The sequence below is a fragment of the Danio aesculapii genome, chromosome 20 (genome assembly GCF_903798145.1).
Source record: "Danio aesculapii chromosome 20, fDanAes4.1, whole genome shotgun sequence".
Lineage (NCBI taxonomy): Eukaryota > Metazoa > Chordata > Actinopteri > Cypriniformes > Danionidae > Danio > Danio aesculapii.
Genome location: NC_079454.1, coordinates 35,424,151 through 35,449,061, shown reverse-complemented (window position 1 = coordinate 35,449,061; position 24,911 = coordinate 35,424,151). Strand labels below are relative to the sequence as shown.

The following is a 24,911-nucleotide window of genomic DNA, read 5'->3' as shown; positions in this document are numbered from 1 at the left end:
TTTCGTTTAAAGTGGGAAGCACAACCAGGATTAGCTAGAAAAACAGCTCTGCGAAATTGCACATCACATGCTGTAAAATCATTTTTGATAGTGTTTTCTATTAAAAGAATTTACCTGTAAAAACAGGTCAGACATTTTATTTCAATATAAAATATATCTAAATTCCAATTTCATTCTTTAGAACAAATAATTATATAAAAAAAACGTTTATAACTATCAAATTTATAGTATGGAACCATATTAATTAGCACTATTTACAGTTGCAATCAGAATTATTAAACCCCCTGAATTATTACCCCCCTGTTAATTTTTTCCCCAATTTCTGTTGAACGGAGAGATTTCTAGACATTTCTAAACATAATAGTTTAAATAACTCGTTTCTAATAACTGATTTATTTTATCTTTGCCATGATGACAGTAAATAATACTTGACTAGATATTTTTCAAGACACTTCTATACAGCTTAAAGTGACTTTTAAAGGCTTAACTAGGTTAATTAGGTTAACCAGGCAGGTTAGGGTAATTAGGCAAGTGATTGTATAACAATGGTTTGTTCTGTAGACTATCGAAAAAATATATAGCTTAAAGGGGCTAACAATTTTGACTTTTGAAAATGTTTTTTATAAAATTAAAAACTGCTTTTATTCTAGCCGAAATAAAACAAATAAAAAATACTATCAGACATACTGTGAAAATTTTCTTTGCTGTGTTAAACATCATTTGGGAAATATTTTAAAAATAAATCAATTTTCAAAGGGGGCTTAATAATTCTGATTGCAACTGTATTTTGTAGCACTTGTGTTTAACATAAATCAGCAAGTGTTACATGTGGATATATTATATTAAGGTCATGATTGTAGAATTACTGTTGCCTGCAACAGTTTCTCAAATGTGAGCATTTAGCTAAAAAGGCACAATATATTTAGCTGCAGGATTTATCACAATAACATAAGATTTATTTCTTGAAAATGTTTTATTACTATATAGTTTCCAAATATAAGAAGAAAATAAAATATATGAAAAAAGTCACCTGTGGTAAAACTGAAACATAATTGTGTACTGTGAGCAGATACATGTCACCATGGGGAACCGTATTAACCTTAAAGAGTGGTGTAATATTCAGTCCTTAAAATAAGTAATCTGGCCCCAATGCTTCCGTTAGCACTGACAATTTTAAGCATCTCATCTACTGATTAAAGTCCACAACTGTGTCTTTATTTTAGCAAAGGCAGACATGGAGACATTTTGAGCCACTTTGTTGCCAAATCTCCGCATTAAAATTCTGGTGTAATTTAAACCATTCAGTGGTGAATGGCGCACAACAGTCCTCCATTGTGTGCCTTGAAAGTTTCTTTACTTTCCATCCGGATGACCCAAAATAAAGCCAAATAGAACATGGAAAGAACAGCATACAGCATCCAGGCGCTTCGTCTGCCACTTCTTAGTGATTTAGCGGAGCCCTGCTCGTTGACTTGATCTCCAAAAAGCAGAACATGTGCTGTCTTTACAATCTTCATATCAGTACAAAATGAGATTGAGTTTCTCAAAAACGTACCTTCATCTGTGATGAAGAAAAAAGCCAATTGAGAGGGACAACAACACAATTCCATTGTTTAAGGAGGGGGCCAAAAGTCACATCCACTCTGCTCTGACACTGCAGAAGGCCAAAAAAAATCACTGTTACCGGTAAACCAATCCAGCTCTTCTGAGTTCTTCTCTTCTCAGTGTGTCTTACTTTTCTACGTCCCCTCATTCCATCCCTCTTTTCAGGCTTAGTTGACAGTAGGCACCTGATTGAGGTTGTATTCTTTGGCCTTCAGTCTCAGATTAGCAATGCTATTGGCCATATTCATTCCCTGGGTGGAAGTGGTGTTGGCACAAGTGGGTGAGTAGGTTGCCATGGTGCTGAAAATAAGATATAAAAAAGGTCAGTTTTACTGTTACATCCGTTACAAAAACAAGCAAAAATGTATGAGAAACAAGCCCCATTTTTAAATTACTATCATCTTTATGTGAACCCAAATGTGTATGTGAAAGTAAAAAGTACTTGCTTTCTGTGGGCAGCATTTTCTGTGGCACTCGCATTGGCCCTCCCTCCGGCCTTGGGTACCAGCTTAAGAATATATAAATAGTTAATAAATCTTCATAAAGAGTGCATTAATATGTATGCATTATATCTGCGCAGCAAATTGTGTGCGTTGAAATTGTGCAAGCCCGTTTTACTGGCATGGTCAATGGTCAATGCATATCCACGCCAGAAAGTGTTCCCGGTCGAGTTGCGTATTTCAGCTGCTGGGAAAAAGGTATTTGGCCGGAGTGGCAGTATAGTTACTCTATACGCATTTAAGCATGATGATTACCGTAAATCAAAACCATGGTGTAACTAGAGTCACAAAAAATCCTGCCCAGTGGACTTTTTCTTCCTCTGAAAGTCAATTTGTATCGTATGGCCCAAAGGTCATGAGGGTCACATGCGGATTTAATATGGTTTGTTTTCAGATTATCACTTCATCATCAGGGGATCGGCCCACCGTCACTTCCACAAAGAGTGGCAAAAAAAAACAGCTCACTAGCTGCTCCTTGTCTTACTTTCTACTATTGAACTATGGGAAAAGCAGGGCATCGCCGTCAATGTTTGTTTGCCGGCACGGCCCAACGACTCCACCAAAAGAAAACAAGCTTAAGATTGAAATTGTGCAACAGGAAAAAAAATCTAATTCAAAACGTTTTGAAGAAGAAAATATGAGCAGGCGAAGATGAAGTCACAGCAGGAGAGCAGTAGACACATACAGATAGGAAATGAAATGAAACCAGAGTGCTCAGATGAGAATGATTCAGAGAGTTACCTGTATGGGGCTGCGCTTCCCCAGGATAGGTAGTCATTTGGACGTGGTGCGGGACGGGGGACGATAGGCTGCTCCACTGCTGTTACGTCTCCTGAGTAGGATTTAAGAAGTGAAGCGTTCTTACTGGCCAGCATCGCCCGCTCATTACGCCGAAACTTTGCCCGTCTATTTTGGAACCACACCTATAAGAACATAAGCCGAAATGACACAGTACAGTGGTTACTCGGGATATTTAGCGCACAGCGATGAAAGATAAATTGCAGAGCAAAGCAGATTCTTAGACTCAAAGCATAACTGGTATAAAATATATGACAGATCAAAGCAATGAAGTTTCATCTTTCTGCGATGACTTTTCTACTTGGGATTGTTACTGACTAGATATGATTGATTCCATACTGATCTGATTAAGAAAAAAATGGCATGTGAAATTTTTTAGCAAATAAATCAAGAAGCATGTTCTCAATTTCACCTTTTAAAGACACTTTTTTAAACTCGGAAGGAATTGAGTCACTTTATTTTGAGGAACAATTCTCAGATCTTTAACTTAAACCATAAATTAGCTCAGAAGAATTAGGAGAAGCACTTTATAAGTACAAATACACAACAAATTTCTATAATAATATGGTCAGGGGCATAGCAGACATTTTAAAAGTGTGTGTGTGGTTTGTGGGGGGTGGGGGGAGGGTCAGCTGATTGAAATCCCAAATTTTCTGTTCATTTTATTATTAATCATCTGTTTCTAAATGATCTCTCTCTAAAAGTGAGGGGGATGTATTCCGCCTGTCCCACTGGTTGCTACGCCCCTGATGCGGGTAATAAGCTACTTGTTAATAGAGAGAATTAGTACTTAAATGTTTTCAGTTCTACTTTTTTAGGACACTTTTTATAGTTCTTTGGAATTGAGTCACACATTATTTTGAGGTATAAGTCTCATTATTAACAAACCTTTAACTTAAACCATTAATTAGCAGCAGTGAACATTAAACCACACTGAACTGAACTAAACTGAACTTCAACACTAAAAACTAAGCAGACACTGTTTCAGTTTACTTTAATCATCTATGTGAAGCTGTTTCACATAAACACAATCTACATTGTAAAAACGCTATAGAACTAAAGATGAATTGAATTGAATTAGCTCAATAAACTCCTAATTAGTCATTACTAAGGTAGTAGTTGGGTTTAGCCATTAGGAGAAGCACTTTATTTGTACAAATACACAACAAATTTCTTTTATAATATGCAGGCAATACGCTACTAGTCAATAGAGAGAATTATTCTTTAATATTTTCAGTTTTACCTTTTAAGGACACTTTTTTATACTCTATCGGAATTGAATCACTTTATTTTGAGGTACAATTCTCAATATTAACAAATCATTAACTTAAACCATTAATTAGCTCAATAAACTCCTAATTAATAAGTACTAAGGTAGTAGTTGGGTTTAGGTATTAGGTAGGAGAAGCACTTTATAAGTACAAATACACAACAAATTTCTATAATAATATGCAGGTAATAAGCTACTAGTTAATAGAGAGAATTATACTTCAATATTTTCAGTTTTATCTTTTAAGGAGACTTTTTAAAACTCGCTAGGAATTGAGTCACAGTTTATTTTGAAGTACAATTCTCATTATTAACAAACCATTAACTTAAATAATTAGCTCAATAAACTCCTAATTAGTAGTTACTAACGTAGTAGTTAGGTTTAGGCATTAGGTAGGGGTCGCACTTTATAAGTATAAATACACAACACATTTCTATTATAATATGCAGGTAATACGCTAGTAGTTAATAGAGAGAATTATACTTCAATGTTTTCAGTTTTACCTTTTTAGGACGCTTCTTTACTTAGTCAGAATTATGTCACACTTTATATTGAGGTACAATTCTCGCTATCAACAAATCATTAGGTTAAACCATTAATTAGCTCAATAAACTACTAATTAGTCGTTACTAAGTTAGTAGTTGGGTTTAGGCATAAGGTAGGAGAAGCACTTCATAAGTACAAATACACAACACATTTCTATTATAATATGCAGGTAATAATAGAGAGAATTAGTACTTACAATGTTAGATGGAATTTTTTGGTTTACTATCACAATCACTTTTTTGCATGTTTCATAATCAATTTGCAGTACATGAAGGATTTTAAACAGAAACGTATTAGAAATGCATTTGCCTTTTTTGCAAAATGTCCTCTTTTGTTTCAGTAATACTGTTATAAGTCAGTTAAATACTTTGAAGCCATTTCTTTCAATTTCAGCAATATTTTGCAGCGCTTTTTAAAATTCTGTCTGATCTGCTGGTGCACACATGTCCACTTTTTTGTGTGCAGAAGACACATCAGAGGCTTTAAAACTGCGCAAATGCGCTTGTGAAACATGGTTGAAGACAGAGCGGGGAGCCCAGATCTCGAAGCCTTGGCTGCAGCACCATGCAGGCCTGGTGGAGGCACAGTGTCCGGTTACGCAGCGCCTGAGGAATGAGCTCAAAGTCTCTTTTATCAAAGCATTTCTGTATTGCTCCCTTTCTGGGACACATTAATTGCAGATGTGTTTGTTCTATTTCTTTCCTTTCGTTCTCCCCTTCCTTCTCTTGATCTATAAACGGGAATAATCCCCATCTTTCTACAAAAACAGTCTCATTACAGGAGAATGCGGAGACTGGCTGCGGCCTACAGCATGTGTGCTGAGAGGCCGAGTGATCGACTGAGGCTTTTTAAACAATCGAGCTAAACTCTGACGATAGGGCTGATGACAACACAAAGCTCCAGTGTTAACATCACGTTCATCTGTAACTGCAATCCCTGCTGAAACCTCGAAGTAGGCAAGTGGTTTAATCTTTATTTTCAGAGCTTTTATTTTACCCATTTGATATTTTTGAGGAATTACACTTACATTTTTTTTTACATTTGCAAAATTTGTGTTCTCAAAACAACTAGTGAACTGAAAACCTAGTTGACAGCATTGATGATTGTGAGGTGTGAAGTTTACCTGAACTCTAGCCTCAGTGAGATTGACCCTACGTGCCAAGTCCTCTCTAACAAAGGCATCTGGGTAGTGTGTCCGCTCAAACACTCGCTCCAGCGCCTGCAGCTGGCTGCTGTTGAACGTGGTTCTATTCCTCCGCTGTTTCCGCTTTTTCTTTTCTTCTGAGTTCAGCTGCTCATCTGTTAACACACACATGTACAGTTAGTTACCTATGGAGCAGGAGCTTTTAGATCATTCAAATTTAATTTCCCAAGTATCTTCTAAATGCTGTTGATTTTAAATCTTTAACAAGTAAATATACATACATACAGTTGAAGTCAGAATTAGTAGCCCCCCTTTGATTTTATTATTTTTTTTAATATTTCCTAAATGGTGTTTAACAGAGCAAGAAAATTTTTACAGTATGTCTGATAGTATTTTTTTTCTTCAGGAGAAAGTCATATCTGTTTTATTTCGGCTAGAATAAAAGCAGTTTTACATTTTTTATTAACCATTTTAAGGTCAAAATTATTAGACCCTTTAAGCAATTTTTTTGATAGTCTACAGAACAAACCATCGCTATACAATAACTTGCCTAATTACCCTAACCTGCCTAGTTAACCTAATTAACCTAGTTAAGCCTTTAAATGTCACTTTAAGCTGTATAGAAGGGTCTTGAAAAATATCTTGTAAAATATTATTTACAATCGTCATATATATATATATATATATATATATATATATATATATATATATATATATATATATATATATATATATATATATATATATATATATATATATTTTTTTTTTTTTTTTTTTTTTTTTTAATCGACATAACTTATTAAAGTACAATTTTAATTTGATTGTTAAATTTTTTTGTTGCTTTGGTTGCTTGAAAATTTTAATTTAACACTTTTAAAACAAATTTACACTTTTAGTGATCCCAGTTATTTGAAATTACTGTACAAATGTAATGAAAATGCTTTGTTTATATATTTCTCACAAGACCAAAAACCATGAACATTTTTTCATTTTAACTGTCCAGTCATTTATTAATATTTTTGGGCTTTTTTGCATATTGTAAAATTGTTTTGATAAATTGCTGCTTCTACTACAAAGAAAATCATTGTATATATATTTTTTTGTTTAATCTTCAGTTTGCAGTAAAGAAGAGAATTATAAATAGAGAAACTGATGAAAAATGCAAATACAAAATCAAACAAAAAGTGCTCATGGGTAGCTTAAATAATGTGTCTGTGCTCTTTGGGTAAGGGATTCATCAGTCAGCAACAGTCAGTCCAAGGCATTTGAAAAATGTGGAAAAAGTATTAAAAAGCCTTTATTGACATGACTATTCCTCTAAAATGCCAACAGTTTTAAGGAATAGCCATGTTAATAAAGGCTCTTTAATATTTTCTCCACATTTTTCAAATGCCTTGGACTAACTTTTGCTGTTTATTCTGATGAGAAATGCATTTAGTGTTATTTTTTCTCAATCTGATTAATAGCAAAATGCCCATTGTTTCACTTTTTACAACCAGGTGATAAATAAATAATAAAAAATGGAAAAATGTATTTCGGAACAGCCATGTTATGAAACAATGCTTAAAGCATTTATTCCCCTAAGTATCCCAACTTTACAGCCAACAGAACAGAAGTAACTTAGGCTCTCAGGAGACTCCATAATCATTCAGCTGACAGCACAGACAAACTGCAGTGTTTTTTGCTTTTCATGACAACAGTAGTTCCACCGTCATAATTTTCTTTAAAGGATCACAGGAAGAAAATTGACATTTGACCTAGGCGTAGCAGGGGGTATGGTCCCTCTAGGCCAGTTGGAAAGATTGTTAAATGCCAGCATTTTATTAGAATTTTAGAATCACCAGTTAAGGTCAGTTTAATTACTATTTAAACTTCCTGTTTGCTAAATTTAAATGAAAACTCAAGCTGTTTAATGGAGAATTGGCTTGTTAAGGGGAACTTAAAAATGCCACTACTAAATTACTCCAAGATTTAAAAAAAAAAAAAAAAAAAAAAAAAAAGCTGGCAAATAATGAACGAGTGTTTGTATTAATATCTAAAACAAGACTATATTACTTTGTGTTGTAAAGCCTCGTACATTTTATTAAGTTTTAATGAGTTCATTCATTTTTTCGGAATTTGTAATTGATAATAAAAAATAATAATAATAATAACAACAATCGGCAAGCTGACAACATTTATTTTTATTCCTACGAGAATTTTATCAGATTTGAGACTTCATTCGGCAAAATATTAAAATAAATAATCTAAAATCAAACCCTTTTCCGAGTTTATAGGTATGTGAAATGATATTGTGTTATGTTGATTTGCTAAAGGAAAACCCGTGTATTTTGTCCTAATGCGCGCATGGGAATAAAACGGGTAAAGAAAAAACATGCAGACTCGTGCATAACAACAGAATAGTGACGACAATTTCAATTTTATTTTCCCTATTATATTTTACTTTCATGTGTGATTTATAGCAAAAAACTGCTGAATATAACTTTGTAACTTCATTATAAATAAAAACGCAATTTACAAGCAAAGACTGAGCTATAATTGTTACAGTTAAAATAAAATCCCAGTGTAAAAAATTAGAAGTAAGATGTGATGTAGCTTAATTTTCTGACAAGAGGTAGCCTAAATTAAACAGTTACCATGTAACTATTATTCTGCAAGACCGCAACAGGCCAAAATAAAAATAGGCTATTTCTATTTTGACCGGCTAAACGTGTAAAATACGATTTGTATTAAGAGACATAAGTAATGGAAGTTTGATATTCGATACCATAATCGCATATGCATGTTCTCCGGATGCAGGATAATGATGACAAATTATAGTGTTTGAACGAACTGAAAAGGTCCTGATAGTGTATTTTTTGGATTTTGTATTTTTTTCTGCGCCCTTTATGTCGCTCGTTTTTATGACAGCTTCATTAATTTTCAAAACATTTTAATCCAAATACGTAATAATAAATAAACACTGTCAGGTGTCAGGAGGCAAGTCTACTCATGAAACCAAATACAATATTCACGATTTACGGGCCATATTTTCATTAATGCATTACAGGCTGGAATGTCAACAATCATAAATTATGTACAAAATGCGTTCACGACCCATAAACCTTTCTCGTGCCGAATTCTTTTTTCTCTCTCTGTTTTCTTTGGTTTACTTTTCTTGTTTATGTGTATTAGTAGTCTACTGTTATTTTTGGAAAGAGACTCGCTTCACGTGTGACTTTGAAAGTAACCATTCAATTATGGGTATTATCTCATGGAAATTGCTAACAGTGTGCGTCTCTATTTACAATTGCAGAATTAAATATAAAAAATCGACCCTAGATTTTTGTAGGTTGTGTTTTTCTCAGTTGAATGTTATCATTTCATATATTTATAGGTTATACAACAACACTTGTTGGTTTTCTTATGAACAGACACTTACTCTCCTGTTGTGTTGTATCACTGCCACTCGTTAAACCCGGAGATTCCAGCATAGTCCTGCCCGTTTCGCCAACACTTTCATCCGCCTGAGAACCGACCATTTCTCTTGCCTCCTCTAGATCCAACAGGTGGCTCACCGAGAAGTTCTTTTTGGCTTGCAGGTTTTCCAGGTTGGCTGTAATGGGACTCTCCAGTCTGCTGGATATGGTTGCTTGTCTGTCCATTACATGTGCATAGCTAGAAGTCATGACGCAAATACGATAAAAAAAATGGCAAGTGTATTATGCTAACCAAACGGTTCCTCCTTGCATATATCTTAAGGCAAACTCAAGATAGTCATTGCCTCCAAAACGGTGTCTTCGTCTCTTGGTCGCTACCTATAGGAAAGCAGCTCCTCCAGATCCAGGTTGAGATAACCTAGTTTAAAACTTTGTAGAACTTAATTTGACTGTGATGACCACGAAGTCTGATGATTCCGTTTACTCAGAGCCACGTAATCTCTTTTGTCAATGTATTCAGCAAGAAAAAAACTCCTCGAGCTCCACGGAGTTGTTGTCTGAGCGCCGATCCAGAAATGCTGATGCCTTTCAGATGCATGTGTGTAAAGCGTCGAGAGGAGGCAGGGCACTCCACTCCACTCCACCGCCTTCCCGGAGCTGTTGGCTCTCTGCTCTGCTCCACGCCGTGCACTGCTCACACACACGCACACACACACACACACACTCTGGCACTTCAAACGGCGCACTCACTGGCATGCAGTGGAGTGGATTGTAAATGAAAAATTGAGACCCCTGGGAGAGAAGATGGAGCTGAAAGGCTCTCGTAATTACGTGGCAAAAGACTTTGTGCTGTCTTTGACGTTTAACAGTCTCCCTCCTCCTCCATCACAGCTTCCTTCTTCGAAGGTTAACCCTCCCTGATCTCAGAATTCCTGATATCTGTCACTTAATATCATTTGGCACAACAAAACTGGAATACACCTAAACCTTAATCAAAAAACTGGTTTTCATAGTGGTGCCATATAAGCACCTTTTGGGTTTCCGAAAGAGCATGACTTTTTCAATGTGCGAAGAACAATTTCACAGTATGAACCTTTTATGGAATAAAATGGTGCTATGTAAGTTACTCTTCACCAATGATGCCAATGAAGGACGTACATTTTTGGACGTAACTTTTGTAAAAAAGAATAATATAAAAATTATAGATCAATCGAATAGTTACACATTTTCACGCCATCATTAACTTCTCACAAACGTTAAGAGATCGTCAGGTGAATTAGATTTATGGCAATGAATCGGAGGCAATAATTTTTTAAAATGTAACTTTAGCACTCTCACTCTCTCTCTCTCTCTCTCTCTCTCTCTCTCTCTCTCTCTCTCTCTCTCTCTCTCTCTCTCTCTCTCTCTCTCTCTCTCTCTCTCTCTCGTACATACACACAAATATACTTACACACACGCACACACACAAACACACACACACACACACGCACACACACACACACATACTCACACACAAATACACACACTTTTTAAAAATTGGTGAAATGGTGTTTGGCATGCATTAATTTGGCAAATATATAGTTTTCAGCCCAAATAAGTGTCTCAGATTACGAAGTGACCTGTCCCAGATTATCAAATTGTGGCAGATTTTTTTTCTTCTCGGTATAATATCTACATTGTTTTCGTATGCGCTTAGAAAACATCTTTGGGATTTCAGAAAAGTCTAATATATTATTATTAGTTAGATAGACATTGAAATACAGAGCTGAAATCAAAATTGCTAAAAGTTTCCCATTACCTGATGTCACCCTATAATTTTAAGAAAGTAACTTTTACAGAAATATAAAATAAAAATTACAGTCTAGATCTGTTGAATAGCTACACCTTAACACGCCATTTTTAACTTTTCACAAAGTTTAAGGAGATCTTTAGGTGCCATAATAAGATTTATGGCAATGAATCGGAAGCAAGATCTAGGGGAGCGTTTTTAATAACCTCTGCGTCGCTATTTTTGTGAACGTTTACATTAAAAAGATCTACGGAAAAGCGCTGGATGGTGTTCTATAGAGGCCTATGAACATCTGACCAATTGGTAAAAAATGTCACTTATTTATAATGTAAGTAGCCAACAGGGAATAAATGTCGGTCCATTATATTTTAGTTTCATTGCTTAGGAGGAAAAAAATTCAAGGTCGAACATTCCCACTACAATCTGATAACCAATAATGCCCGTATAACCGACGTTCAAAGTTTAGTTGAGTTTGTGGAATTTTTTTGCTCAAACTTTAAACAATTAGAATTTTTTTTTTGCAAAATTTAGTAACCTAAATTATAGTTGAAAACAACAACCGGATAAAGTCCCGGCTTCAACGCATATAGTTGAGACGGGAGTATCCGTCCACTTGCTGAGTTATAAGTAGTGGCTTTCATAAGGTAGATGTCCGTGTGTTTCAATGGCAAGAGGCTCCTCACTGCCATGCACAGACATCCCGTAGCTTCCAGCCCCAGATCTGGGAAAAGAACACTTGATGCCATCAAAGGAAAACGGATTGAAACCAGATGTGCTGCATTCGTTCTTTCCATGTATTTAATTAAGCCGCTGTTGGGATGGAGTAGACCTTTTTCATCATTAGTTTTCCCTCTAAATTCCCTCAGTTGCCAGCTCCTCTACAAGCGACTTCTCTCAAAAAGGCCTGCTGTCGGGGTGAGGGCTTGTGCGATAGAAGACAGAAAACGTATTATATCGCACAAAATCCGTCCCCTTTCAACCACAACCAGCAAAACTTTTTTTATTTATATGTCAGACCTTGTGACACATGTCCGTCATCGTTTGAACAATTTAAGAGCATCATGGTACATCTGTTTCTGACCTGTTAAAAACAACATGCTATATATTTTTTTTCAGATTCCTGATGCGTTTGGACTAAGGCTGAAATCAAAATTTATACAGATAATTACAATTATATTTATTTAATATCAAGTAGGTCTATAGTTGTCCAATGCAGTTCGTTTCATATATTTTTATAATTTACATTTTAATATTTTGTTCAACTGCATGATTTCTTCATGACTGTAAATCACAATCGTGAAGTTGACAGCAGGAATCCATAGACCGAACAATGAAATGAGAAGCTTTAGCTCTAACTAAATTAAAAAAAAAACTGACAAAACATTAAATAATTATATTTTCCAAATGCATTTCTTTGCCTGTTAAGATTGTTCCCATAAAACTTTTTTAACGCAAGTCTATGTATGTAGGCTAATTGAAAACATAACTCATGACATAAGTCTGTGGATTGACATTATGGCATTGTAATAAACACAGACTCAAGAATGCAGCTTAACGCATGCATTACAAAAGGAATTAATTAGTAGCCTAATCTAAATAAAACCCCAAACAAGGACAACGTAGGCCCGCATTTTACGCCTCGGAAAATATAAATTGCTACGTTTATATCCACAGAACCGTATGGAAAACCAATAACATTTTATAAATCAAAAACCGTGCGTATTCCAGTTGTTTATAAGGGGGCAATTTACAGCAGTTAAAACAAGATCTTCTTGCACGAAAAACACTGCAATTTGTCTAAATCTTTAAACCTAAATAAACCAATTTTAATGGACACACACTTGGATAATCCATTGTAAATGTGATTTTGGTTTGGTAGCCTATAGCAAGCAGATTAGTCTTAAAATTAGCTATCATTCACAAACATTTTGATATGGCATAGCCTATCCAGAACCGCCCTAATTTTTTAAACAATGAGAAAAATAATATTTTTAAAATGCGCATACAATTTATCCCACTACAGAATTATTGCAGAATTATACATCTATATAGGCAAATGTAGGACTTTTTCGGATAGCAAGTTCATTTAATTCCCCTGTCACTATGTTAAAAACGCGCGTGCATGCCTCCAAGTGTTTTCCGCACGGGATATAAAGAGCGAGCACAGAAGAAAACAAGTTAATGGTAATTTGGGAAATAAAAGCGGACTGAGCTCGCGGTCGTCTAATCAGCACCAGGGGTCAATGGACAGCACTACCACACTTGATGTTTAACACGTCAGAATGCTGAATTTAGTTGGCTACTAGCACACAGATAAAATTTAGCTATAAATTAATTGTTTATAAACAGGACAACAAAAAGTTTTAAATCCGGTTAAATAAGTGTAATCTGATAATATTATCTCGAAATTGTTTTGATTTAGCCTATTTATTAAACTAATTCGTTCCTTAATCTGCATTCAATAAAAACCTGTAGGCTAAACATGTCTGCATATAATGATTTTCATCGATTATACATGTAGCCAAAATGTTTTTAAAACGTGTATTATGTTTGATGAGTTTATGGTTGCAATACGGAATATGATTTTAGCTAAATCATAAATAATTAAAAATAGCCCAAATAATAGCTTGTTTCGGTTATTAATAGTGGTTTTGTATTTTGCTTTTGTTGCAAGTGGATCTTCATGATCAAAACTTTTGGTAGAAGGCAGATTTTTTTTCAGTAAAAGTTGATCTTGTGTACTTTTTTTCGCTATATTTCCCTCGAGTTTCTCGGGTTACGGAGTCTTTTCAACCTGTCCCGGCGGACCGAGGGCACATAAATCAGAAATGCGCTCTCGCAAACCTGGCCTCTCCTTTCCTATATTTACTTCCAGGATTTGTCAGTCCTTGTTTTGTACAGCCAAACCAGAATAGTAAAGAACGTAATAGGATACTGCATTTCATGTTTTGGTGATTTCATCTTATTACATGGAATTATAATATTTAATGTAGTTCTTGTAAACATATTAACGCATTATGGATCTTTTTAATTGATATAGCAAAACAATCTTTTGTATTTCTCAATAGCTGTCAATATATTACTGATCGCTTTAAAAGTTTTATAGTCTTTAATAACACTTCAAAGATGTTTTCCTGAAAATTGCTTAGACCCTTTTATATATATATATATATATATATATATATATATATATATATATAAAATAACTACATAATTTTTACAACAAATTAAAGCATTGTCCTTTAGATGTTTAAAAGTCATGCAAAAATGTAAACGGGTGTGTTTTAGAAAATATATAGTCTTGAGTGCAATAAAAACTTGATATTAAAATATTTTATTCAACAAATAAAATATGTATATATGCCTTGATACCCATTCTAACGTGCACACATGAAATGAAACGAACGACATTCAATACACTTTAATAAAAAAAAAAATGAAAATAAGTCAAACCTTTTTGAACAATAAATATCCTGACCATTATCTAAATGGTTTTCATGGTTGATAATGGGCTCTACATGGAGTAATTTACAAAATGTTTAAATTCTATATATATTGCCTATTTAGAAAAACCATGGTCTTCCTTTTCACACTCCAATAGAATTTCCCCACATACAGTACAAAACAATCTCCGCTAAGCAAACTGTCAGCGTTTCAAGATTAAAAAAACCTGCTGTTATTGATTTGTTAACATTCGCATAAGGTTATTTTTATGAGACAACCGCCATATACAGATAAAAGATCCCACCATTCACTTGTGCAACATCATGTGAAATAAATCACGACTACAAACTACGACCAGACCGCCTGCCACTATTTCATTTTGAATAGTGTCACAGTTATGGAACGATATAAAATTAACAGTATTTAGTATTTTATGTAGTGTTTTCAAGAGATTTGTGGTCCGTTTTCTTACTTCATTATACAATGACATCCAGATGAAGCACAATAAAAGGATGCATCATTGTCAGGACCATGTAACAATTTAAATGAAAACAATCACAATCAATATCTGAGTCCCATTATGCTAAGGCATTTTAGCGTTGGTAGTAATAGAATTACCTACATGGCATTTGAGAACAGACACCAACATGGTTTTTGTATCATTATAAAATGTCAACATTTCATATAAAGAAAGGTCTATTGCTTTTGTTCAGCATTCTCATAACGAGAGATATTTATAAAGCTGGTAGCAAATGTTATGTAAACCATAATAAAGTCTCTATTAAATTGATGATGCTTGGAAACTAGCAAAGCCCATCTGCTGAAACATCTGCTGCTTCACTCTCCTGATTGTCTTGGCTGATCTTTGTTTCTGCTATGGAACTGTCTTTGTTCATACTCAAGCCATCCGCCTCTGTACATCCCTCCAGTTCTGCTGCAGGACCGTTCTCAGTAACAGGCTCTTTCTGTTTGTCCTGTAGTTGTGTTTGATCTGGACTGGGCACTTCCTCAGCATTTAGCTCCAGCTGCAGCATCAGCTCTTCCAGTTTGCGGGCCTTGCGCAGCTCGTTCTGTTGGATGATTGCACACAGGTGCTCTGTCAGCTGCTCTTTCACCTCGGTCTTCCTGTGCAAGTCCATTTTAGCGGCAACATACTCAGCCTCTGCTTTCTCAAAGCGCTTCCTGTTAACAGTGAGAGGGATCGGCAGAGATAGTAGAGTTAGACGTATAAAGATCTATACAAGCTTGAGGTGAAGGAACACTGAATTCTGTTATAAAAGCTAGCAGTAAAGCTTATCTGATAAATAGAGTAGGTAATTTTTAAAATAAAGGATTCCTATAAATGATTAGGAATAAGTTAAATACATTAGTATTCCATTATTATTTTTTTATTTATACAATATTGCATTTAAAGAGCCCATATTATGGCTTTTTGAAAATGCCCTTCCATGTAGTGTGTCACACAGCTCTAAGTGAAGTGAAATATCCAGCTAAGGCTTAAATCTGTAAGTGTACAGTGTTTAAAACTATTGATTCATCTATAAAAGAGTCGACTCATAGTGCTTCAAACGAGTCGTCTTGATAACGAGTTATTAGGTGTTTCGCGATGACGCAGCTACGAAACACAAGTAGTTGCACGCGCAAGCCCGGGAGATTTGAAACCTGCGGCCCCGCCCACTAACAGAAAAAAAGTCTCACACACACACACAGAGAGACACACACAGACACCGGTAGAATGAAGTCACGCTGTGCAGATGGAGATTATTGACAGTTCACCCAAAGATGAAACCTTAGCATATAGCCTAGCCTTGAGCAGATCGAGAGCCTCTGGAAACTACCTGCTTACAAAGAAGACTTCATCAGTTTGTTAAAGGAAGGATCGGTAAAGACTGTCAGAACAAGGATCAGTGGATCATGAATCAGTTTCTTCCCCCATTTCACCAGTGTAAGTACGTGCGATTAAAATTGTTGCCTCGTTTACTCTAGCTTGCAAATTATGCATTTAGTTGTGTTTTGTTTTGAAAACGCGACGCGTGCCGCTTTCTTTATGGATAGTCAGCTATGTGTGTGTGTGTAATGTGTGTGTGTGTGGCTCCTCTGAGGACGGTCGTTTGTGTGAGTGTCTCCTCTTAGGAGGTTGATGTGTGTGTGTGTGTGTGTGTGTCTCTGAATAGGGTAAAGCTCTAGGCAAAGGGTGATCAAAGGGACCCGTTTGTAAAGTGAGGACTTTAGGGGGTGTCGCGGTTGAAATCTTAGGGTTGTAATCGCGGATGTAACTGAGGACGCGGAGGGGGAGGGAGGTGTCGCCGCCGCGCCGTCTCTATTCTGGACGCGCCGGCCCTGTGTGTGCGTGTGTGTAAAAAGAGCAAGTAGACTGCTAGGACATATCCTCGCCAGTTCTTGGACTTTTTGCTTGATAAAATAGTTAGTCGTCAGTATTTTCTAGTCCGTCGTCTGTATTTACATTCACCCACTGGCAGCCAAAATCCACTATGAAGCGTGTGTGCACTGTGACTACTTTTATATTGTTGATAATCTGCTGGGCATTTCACTCTGTCTCGCCCTGAAGCCTGTCAGTGTCGTCGACCAATCGCAGCAGCCTGTCATTGGTCCAATCAGCGCAGATTAGCTTCGCGCTGAGGACGGGTTTGGGTACAAATGAATCGCTGAACGATTCATATGGGAGTCGCTGGGATAACTAGGTAAAAATAAATGCATATTATAAGACCATCAAAGTGTTGTTTGACCTTGCATGCATATTAGACTGTTGTTGGAGACCCTTACAACCTAAATATGACCCTATTTCATCTATAATATGGGCTCTTTAAAGTTTCAGCACGGTGGCGCAGTGGGTAGCGCTCTCGCCTCAGGTCGCTGGTTCAAGCCTCGGCTGGGTCAGTTGGCATTTCTGTGTGGAGTTTGCATGTTCTCCCCGTGTTTGTGTGGGGTTCCTCCAGGTGCTTCGGTTTCCCCCACAAGTCCAAACACATGAATTGGGTAAGATAAATTGACCGTAGTGTATGTGTGTGAATGCAAGAGTGTATGGGTGTTTCCCAGTGATAGGTTGCAGCTGGAAGGGCATCCGCTAGTGTCCATTAGCATCCGCTAGTGTCCATTAGCATTTTAAATGGTGAAACTAACTTGAAGGGTATTTTAAATCTCATTGTTGTTGGTAAATGTCACGTGTTGTCTCTTTTTTACATGTGTACTGAGTCTAAGACAAATGTGCTGTTTGAGTCCGAGATGAATTTCCTGAATATTATAACTCAAGTCATTTAACATTTTCTTCTAAAACTTTTTTCCAGGCTCTTGTGTTTCTTTTCATTCTTTAACTTTAAAGGCAATGAGAAGAACCTGTTAATCACTATAGAAAAGACAAAACTGAACATACACACAGGAGCCTTGGAAAAGTCATTTTGAATTTGGACAATTTCAATAGTTTACAGAATAAAACAATTTGGTAATGGTGATAGATAACAGGAAGGCTTCTCCTACCCCCAGCATAACAACTATTAAAGGTTTAGACATTGAAATTGTTGACCCATTAAAATACGTAGGGGTTGTTATCGACAATATGTTGACATTCCAACCTAACACACAGGCGGTCTATAAGTCCAAAGAAGACTGTTTTTTTTTCAGAGGAAACTTAGATCGTTTCGGGTTTGTACCTCTATTATTACATGGTTTTATAAACAATTTATTCAATCGGTTTCATCTTTCTGTATTGAAGCTTGGTACGGTAATCTGAGTTTGTCAAATAAAAACAGGTTGAGTAGTCTTGTGAAGGTGGCAGGCAAAATCATCGGTTATAACCAAACTAGGCCAATGGTAATTTACTGTAATTATGTTTTAACGAGAGCTCAGGGTATCTTATGCACCCCAGATCTCCAATTGTACTCTGTGTTTCAGCCACTGCCATCAGGACGTTGTTTTAGAGTTCCTATTTGCAGGACAACGGCCATTAGGTGGTCAGTAAGATAAAAGAGTCCAGCGGGAAGGGAGATGCATCTAAAAAAAATGATGTATTGTATGTTTTGTGGTAATATTTTGGTAATGTGTACATGGAACTTCGCCTGTGTTATGGCACCTTGCTGCAATTTTAGTTTCCCTAAACGGGATAACAGAGTTGGAGTCTGAAGTTTTACTTGACTATATTGTCATTTAGAATTTTTTTGGAAACAAATTTAAAAATGTGCAATGTTGTGTGGAAAGTGTAAACTGTAAAAGTTACAAGTAATAACTCACATGTACATGCAGTTGTCTTGTTCATAATTTGGTTGAATTAATATATAGAGGCTACAGAGGGCAGCATTTTCACTCCTGAATCAACAGATTCAATGTACTATATCCAGTTTTATTATTATTATTATTAATAATAATAATTAGTAGTACTCGGTTTGGCCAACTACTATTTTAAAGTGACATACTTTAAACATGTGACACTGCTTTCAACAAGAAGCTGCTGAAATCTCGGTTTTGTTTTCATGGACTGTTATAATAATAATAATAATAATAATAATAATAATAATAATAATAATAATAATAATAATAATAATAATCACCATGCCAGGGAATAATCCATGCTGGATTGCTCGATCAGTTTTCTGAGAACCCCAATGTCACTGGACACAGAATCATCAAGCACCTGAAGTTCTCTCTGAATCTTTTTTAGTTTTACGGCTTCAGCCTGTGTCTGTTTGGACCTGCAAAAGGGATAGTTAGGTTTTAAATAAAAGGATTTGCACACATTCAAAATGTTATTACACTTAAGACAGATGGGTTTTGATAGTTTAAAAGAGGAGATTTGCTCTTACTTCTCAGCAATGGTCTTTGTAAGGAGAGCTTTTCTTTTTTTATTCTTCTCTTCCATTATCCGCTGTTCCCACTGTAGCTGCTGCAGACGGTTTTTCTCCCGCCTGTTACAACAAAGCAAACAAACATTAGCTCAAGTCTTTAAAACACATAGAAAAAACACCTACATGGTCATTTGTATACATCAATGACTATTAAACTATATATAAATTTGAATTACCAATCCAATGTTATTATTGGTTCTTTGGATTTACCAAGCATGTGTGTGTGTGTGTGTGTTTGTGTAAAACATCTATATACAATTTATTTGTACCCCATATTAAAAGGGGTAGAGGTATTAATTTAAATTTGTCTTTTAATGTCCATTTAGCTGTTCACTTCCCAATTAGAAAATCACCAAGGGCCACAATTTCAACAAAAATTTCTTTATTAATGTCCTGCTGAATGAAAAAGTCAAATGAGTAAAATAAGCTAAAAATAAGTGGGTAAACTATCTTTTTAATAAATATGTAAGCTATAGATTTAACCAAATCTGAATAACTGAGCCACTGTTTGCAAAGGAAATAGACTTACTAACAATTCCACTTCCTGTTTGTCGAGCTCCTTAAAGTCTGCAGGTGGTAGAGACTGGACAGGGGATGCTGGATCAGGCTTAACAGGTTCAGCCTCATGCTTGACAGGTACTGACTGCTCATCTGGTGTTTCAGCAGGAGAAGCAGGGTGACTGGCAGCCGGTGGCTCTTGTGGTCTGGTAAGCTGTTGGTCGGGTGGAAGAGACTGGCTGATCGCCTTCTGCTTGGCCTCCAGCTGAAGAGCCCTCTCCCGCTGCAGCTGCTGTCTGCTCCGGTTAGTCTGAGCAGGTTTCCTGCCACGACCCAATGTGACAGACACAGCCTGATTTGCTGGAGGATGATTTGAACAGAGGTATCAGTACTCAAATAAGTGTCCCAAAAGGACTGACTGGCGTACATGCTTTGAGATGTATTTAAGGTGAGGCACTCCAAGCAAAAACAGTTTTTGGTTTTCATGAACCTGTCAAATTTGAGCTTTTTGGCAATATATTTATAGAGCGCGATCATGAACACAATTTCACTAGATAACTTTAATAACTATTTGGAAATAAATTATAATTTAAGATTGATTGGGATAATTCTGTAACAGAGTGCATCTGCATAAAGTATAAACAATCAACAAGCACAGATAAACTCAAAGAAAAAGACAATTTAAACAAACACAGTTTTATTGTTTTCCGATGAGCCTAACTGTATTAAGCATACAGTAATTGAATAATTAAATGTAAAATAATATTGCATAGTCTTCATTGTGTAAACAATTAAATAAAATGTATGTTTTTTAATTTTTCAAAGTTACAAACGGTACACTTTCTCATGTCTTTATGCCTTTAAAATCCTTTTACAGTCACAGGCAACAAGAAACACTTGAGAATGATAAATTATAATCCAGATTCAACATTGTGACGTGACTATTGCGAATGATCACACTGTGATATCAATGCTGAAACAATATATTTTGCAGCCCTAATAAATATCTACTTCAGCAGCACTTATATAAACCAACCGTTACAATTTTATTCATATCTGTATTCTGAAGTGTGGCTGGAAAGGGCTTTTGTTGCATAAAAAAAACATACCAGAGTAATCAGCGGTTCATTCTGCTGTGGCGACCCCTGATAAATCAGGAAATAAGCTGAAGGAGAGTAAGTGAATTTAAGGTTTTTAAAGAGGAATGTTCAAACACAATTTGCCTGAATTACAACATTTTATTCCACAAAATGTGTTTTGTTTTGCTTGCAGTTTACGGAATTTTCTAATTTATGAAGAGATTAAAAAAGAAGTTATCCCCCCTTTAAAAACCATTGATTCTAACATTTACCAAAAAAGCAAACAAAATAAAAAATTAAAGACAAGAACTTCATTGACTTCATGTTCAATGTGCAATAATTTGCATTAAATCTTTGTCATATTTCAACGTAACATATTATAACTCTTGTAATGCAAAACAGTTCTGAGTTTTTAATATAACGTTAATCAATCAGCTGGGGAAATATTGTGATTGCATTACATTTTACCATATTTACTAGCACTGTCTTACCTTAATAACGTACAAAACAACAACCAGTGTGAATGTCGATTTAGTTTTTGAAGTAAAGTTAACTTCATATTCGCACCATCCCATCGTGACAATTTGTGACACAGTCCCTATAATTTTCACTACTTTATTTTGAATATTCAGTCAGAAATCGCATGCAAGTATGACTTCAAAACAACATTAGCACTATTTAGTTGACTGTTAACAATGCTGTACTTTAATAGTCATTAGCTGCTAATATTATTTTCTAATATATTTACAATTTGCAAAGAATACTTTTCTGAAATTATATTATTAAGGAGAAAGTCCGAATGTGTGGATATGAAACCAATTGATTTGGTTACATATGCATGCAGACTGCACGAATGAAAGAAGTTTTCGAGTGAAGTTTCAGAACTTGTACTCACCAACTTCGCCGTTGTGCTGCAGTTTTCGCAGTTCTTCCTCAGAAAATCCAGCCCAAGCAGCCATTTTCAATACACTATAGAAATGCTCGCAGCTATAATGTAAATCGGGTTGTAGCAAAGACAAATATTTGTTGGTTTAAATGTCACTTTTTAACCTATAAATCCGGAAACAACTTTAAGTGCTCATCTGGCCGCCATGTTTGTGTATGATGACTGCCACGTTCAAGACCCTAAAAAGGCCCCCTTCGCGTGTGTCCTCCGAAGTTGCCTGTCTGTTTTGTTTTTATCTGCACTGATATTGTATATGCTGTATGAGTTTAACATTTCAAACAAAATACAACTGTTTATAATTTTATCATTTTTAAAAATTTGATTAAATATTTTGATGCTATGATGTACTTATTTTTTTAGTTGCAGGCAATAGTTAAAGGAAATAAACTTTATAAAAACATTCCCTTCTTAAAAGAAAAAAAAAAAAAGAAAAAAAAAAAGATAAATTCCCTTTATAAAAATAAAATGAAAGGATGTATGCAGTATTCATAAACAGTAAGCTAAAAGATAATTTACTGCATCCACTGAGATTTTAAAGCGTGGACTCACTAAAAACAAACAAACAAAAACACAAAAAACACAATAACAACTGCAACAAAATGCCTGAAATATACAGTATTATCGACTTTACATGGCAGGGGTGGCCAAACTCGGTTCTGGAGGGCTGGTGTCCCGCAAACTTTAGTTCTAACCCCAATTAAACACACCTGAAACAGCTAATCAAGCTCTTTCCAGGTATACTAACTAGAAACTTCCATGCAAGAGAAGTGTGTTGAAGTAAGATAGAACTAAACTATGCAGGACACCAGCCCTCCAGGACCGAGCTTGGACATCCCTGTATGGTATTTATGCAATATTATAAATATTACTTTTATTACTATTATAAATTACATTTAAAAAAATTAACAGGAAATCCATGTTAACCCATATGGTCACAGTGCTAAATAAATAAATAAAGAATAATATATACAAAATAAAATAATATATAAAATGTGAATATTAAATGAAATACATTACATCATAATTACCCATTTATGATGATCATTCATTTTCTTTTCTGGGCGGCACAGTGGCGCAGGGTAGCACAATCGCCTCACAGCAAGAAAGTGAATGAATTTTCTTTTCGGCTTAGTCCCATTATTAATCAGGAGCTGCCACAGCGGAATGAACTGCCAACTTATCCAGCATATGTTTTATGCAGCGAAGGCCCTTCCAGCCGCAACCCAGCACTTAAAAACACCCATACACGTCGGCCAAACACTACACACACATATAGCCAATTTAGCTTATTCAATTCACCTGTACCGCATGTGTTTGGGGGAAACCAGAACACCCGGAAACACACGGAGAACATGCAAACTCCACACAGAAATGAAAACTGACCCAGCCGGGGCTCGAACCAGCAACCTTCTTGCTGTGAGGCGATCGTGCTACCCACTGCGCCAACTGTGACATTATTTGTTAAAATAGGTTTAAATAAAATAACAAAAAGAATTTGCTTAGATGATATAAGAGCCAGTGGTTTAAACAAGTTAGTCTAACAAGTTTTGTCTAACTACTGCATAACCATTTAAAAAAATATTGTATGAAAATAGCTTGTTTTTAAGCAGTCCTCTAGGAAATCTACATCAGACTATTGGAGTCGACGACTAATTTTGTTTATCCTCATCTTCTTGCTCCAATTACCCTCTTCACGTTGACTGAGCCATCCTGCGCTCCTCGTGCTCGAGAGGTCAGAGGTTAATGAAAGAGCAAGCTTGCTGATAAAAAGCATGAAATCCTCAGAGAAAAGGAAACGTCAAACAGTTGGATCACGTTACACTTTTTGCTTTATTGCCAGAAGCTGCCATGATTGTGCAGAGCTCCAGCGTTCAGTGTCAGGCCCGCTAATTTCTTTGGATTAGTCTGAGTTAACTTGAGTTTGCTGCGTTAGCTGCAACACTGATGTCTGATTTCCTATTACTAACATTAGCCTCAGTGAGATATTCTGGGTTTGACCTTCATTTGTTTGGTGTTGGCAAGTATTGGAAGTTTGGGGTTAAACGCGGTCATATACACTGTATAAAAAGGGTTCTACACAATTCCTTCATGTTTTCCCAACACAAATCAATTAAGTTAACTTAAATTTTTATTGAATTGAACATAAAAGCATTAAGTTGCCCCCCCCCCCCCCCCACCCCCCACCCCTAAAAAAAAATGACAATGGAAAGTTGGAATGACAATGGAAAGTTGAATGTGCTGCTCAGTTATTTGTCTAATAAATGACGATAGACTAGTATCTAAACCTTTTCAGATTTCATCTTTTTCCTAATGATATATAATGTAATAAATTTGTATTTTAAAAATAAGTATTTCTTTCTTCATATTTCTTTATTCTAAATCTTTAGGAAATATATTTAGTACATCAAAATGTGTGCTTATGATGAGCATCCGACAAGCTAATCTAGCTAAAAATAGTCCTTAAAATGTCACTAAATTCTGAATTTAAACCTCATAAATAAATAGAAAATTAAGTGAATAACTGCAAAGAAGTCCACTTTTTGAGAAAAAAAGTACCACCACTTTCACCAGGCTGGCTACAGGCCTTCTTGTTTATTTTTGTTGTTGTTGACATTACTTTGGTTCTTTTTATTTTTTCTCATCAGTGATGTACATTGGAGTTTTATGATACATTAAAGTTTGAGAAATAATGTTTATTGTATATAAAATAATATATCTGTATCAAAGACATACGTATCTGTCTCTAGATTTTAGTACCTAAAAAACAACGAAATATGGTAGTATACCATACATATAAAATATATATTTTACCTAATTTCTGTTACTTTTAATTTCTATCGCATTTTTAGTTGTACAATTCTGCCAATCACACCTATCTTTATTTACTGTAAGATGTTACCATAAAACAATTATTATTTATGTAAAATGTGATCAAAACACAATACATATATTATATAAATTTAATATACAATATGAATGATCTAACTAAATGTATATTTCTTATATATAATATAATA

At 35.5% G+C, this 24,911-nt stretch overlaps 2 protein-coding genes across 3 annotated transcripts; both read right to left on the bottom strand.

Moving 5' to 3' along the window:
* Positions 1-954: 954 nt before the first annotated feature.
* prrx1b (paired related homeobox 1b) lies at positions 955-10,094 on the bottom strand. 2 transcript variants are annotated; one of them, XM_056445306.1, is made up of 5 exons: positions 9,285-10,094; positions 5,843-6,018; positions 2,847-3,028; positions 2,052-2,113; positions 1,759-1,905 (listed from the first exon to the last, which is right to left on the bottom strand). In XM_056445306.1, exons 1-5 carry the CDS (start codon positions 9,529-9,531, stop codon positions 1,850-1,852), a joined length of 723 nt encoding a protein of 240 aa, XP_056301281.1. In that variant the 5' UTR covers positions 9,532-10,094; the 3' UTR covers positions 1,759-1,849. The 2 variants fall into 2 exon arrangements, with proteins under 2 accessions (XP_056301280.1, XP_056301281.1); XM_056445305.1 differs by lacking the exon at positions 2,052-2,113 and having other exon boundaries at positions 955-1,905; positions 9,285-10,093.
* A 4,344-nt stretch (positions 10,095-14,438) lies between these two features.
* Positions 14,439-22,046, bottom strand: gorab (golgin, rab6-interacting). Its single transcript, XM_056445553.1, has 5 exons — positions 21,844-22,046; positions 19,905-20,229; positions 19,330-19,431; positions 19,078-19,218; positions 14,439-15,697 (listed from the first exon to the last, which is right to left on the bottom strand). The coding sequence occupies exons 1-5, from the start codon at positions 21,905-21,907 to the stop codon at positions 15,319-15,321; spliced, it is 1,011 nt and encodes a 336-aa protein (XP_056301528.1). The 5' UTR covers positions 21,908-22,046; the 3' UTR covers positions 14,439-15,318.
* Positions 22,047-24,911: the final 2,865 nt, after the last annotated feature.

Coding starts and splice junctions, on each gene's coding strand:
- prrx1b (XM_056445305.1), bottom strand. CDS start 9,531: ATGACTTCTAGCTATGCACATGTAATGGACAGACAAGCAACCATATCC. Junction 6,019..9,284: donor TGATACAACACAACAGGAGA/GTAAGTGTCTGT, acceptor GTGTGTTAACAG/ATGAGCAGCTGAACTCAGAA. Junction 3,029..5,842: donor TCACTGAGGCTAGAGTTCAG/GTAAACTTCACA, acceptor ATGTTCTTATAG/GTGTGGTTCCAAAATAGACG.
- gorab (XM_056445553.1), bottom strand. CDS start 21,907: ATGGCTGCTTGGGCTGGATTTTCTGAGGAAGAACTGCGAAAACTGCAG. Junction 19,432..19,904: donor GACAAACAGGAAGTGGAATT/GTTAGTAAGTCT, acceptor TTGTTGTAACAG/GCGGGAGAAAAACCGTCTGC. Junction 15,698..19,077: donor ATGGATTATTCCCTGGCATG/GTGATTATTATT, acceptor CACTGTTAACAG/GAAGCGCTTTGAGAAAGCAG.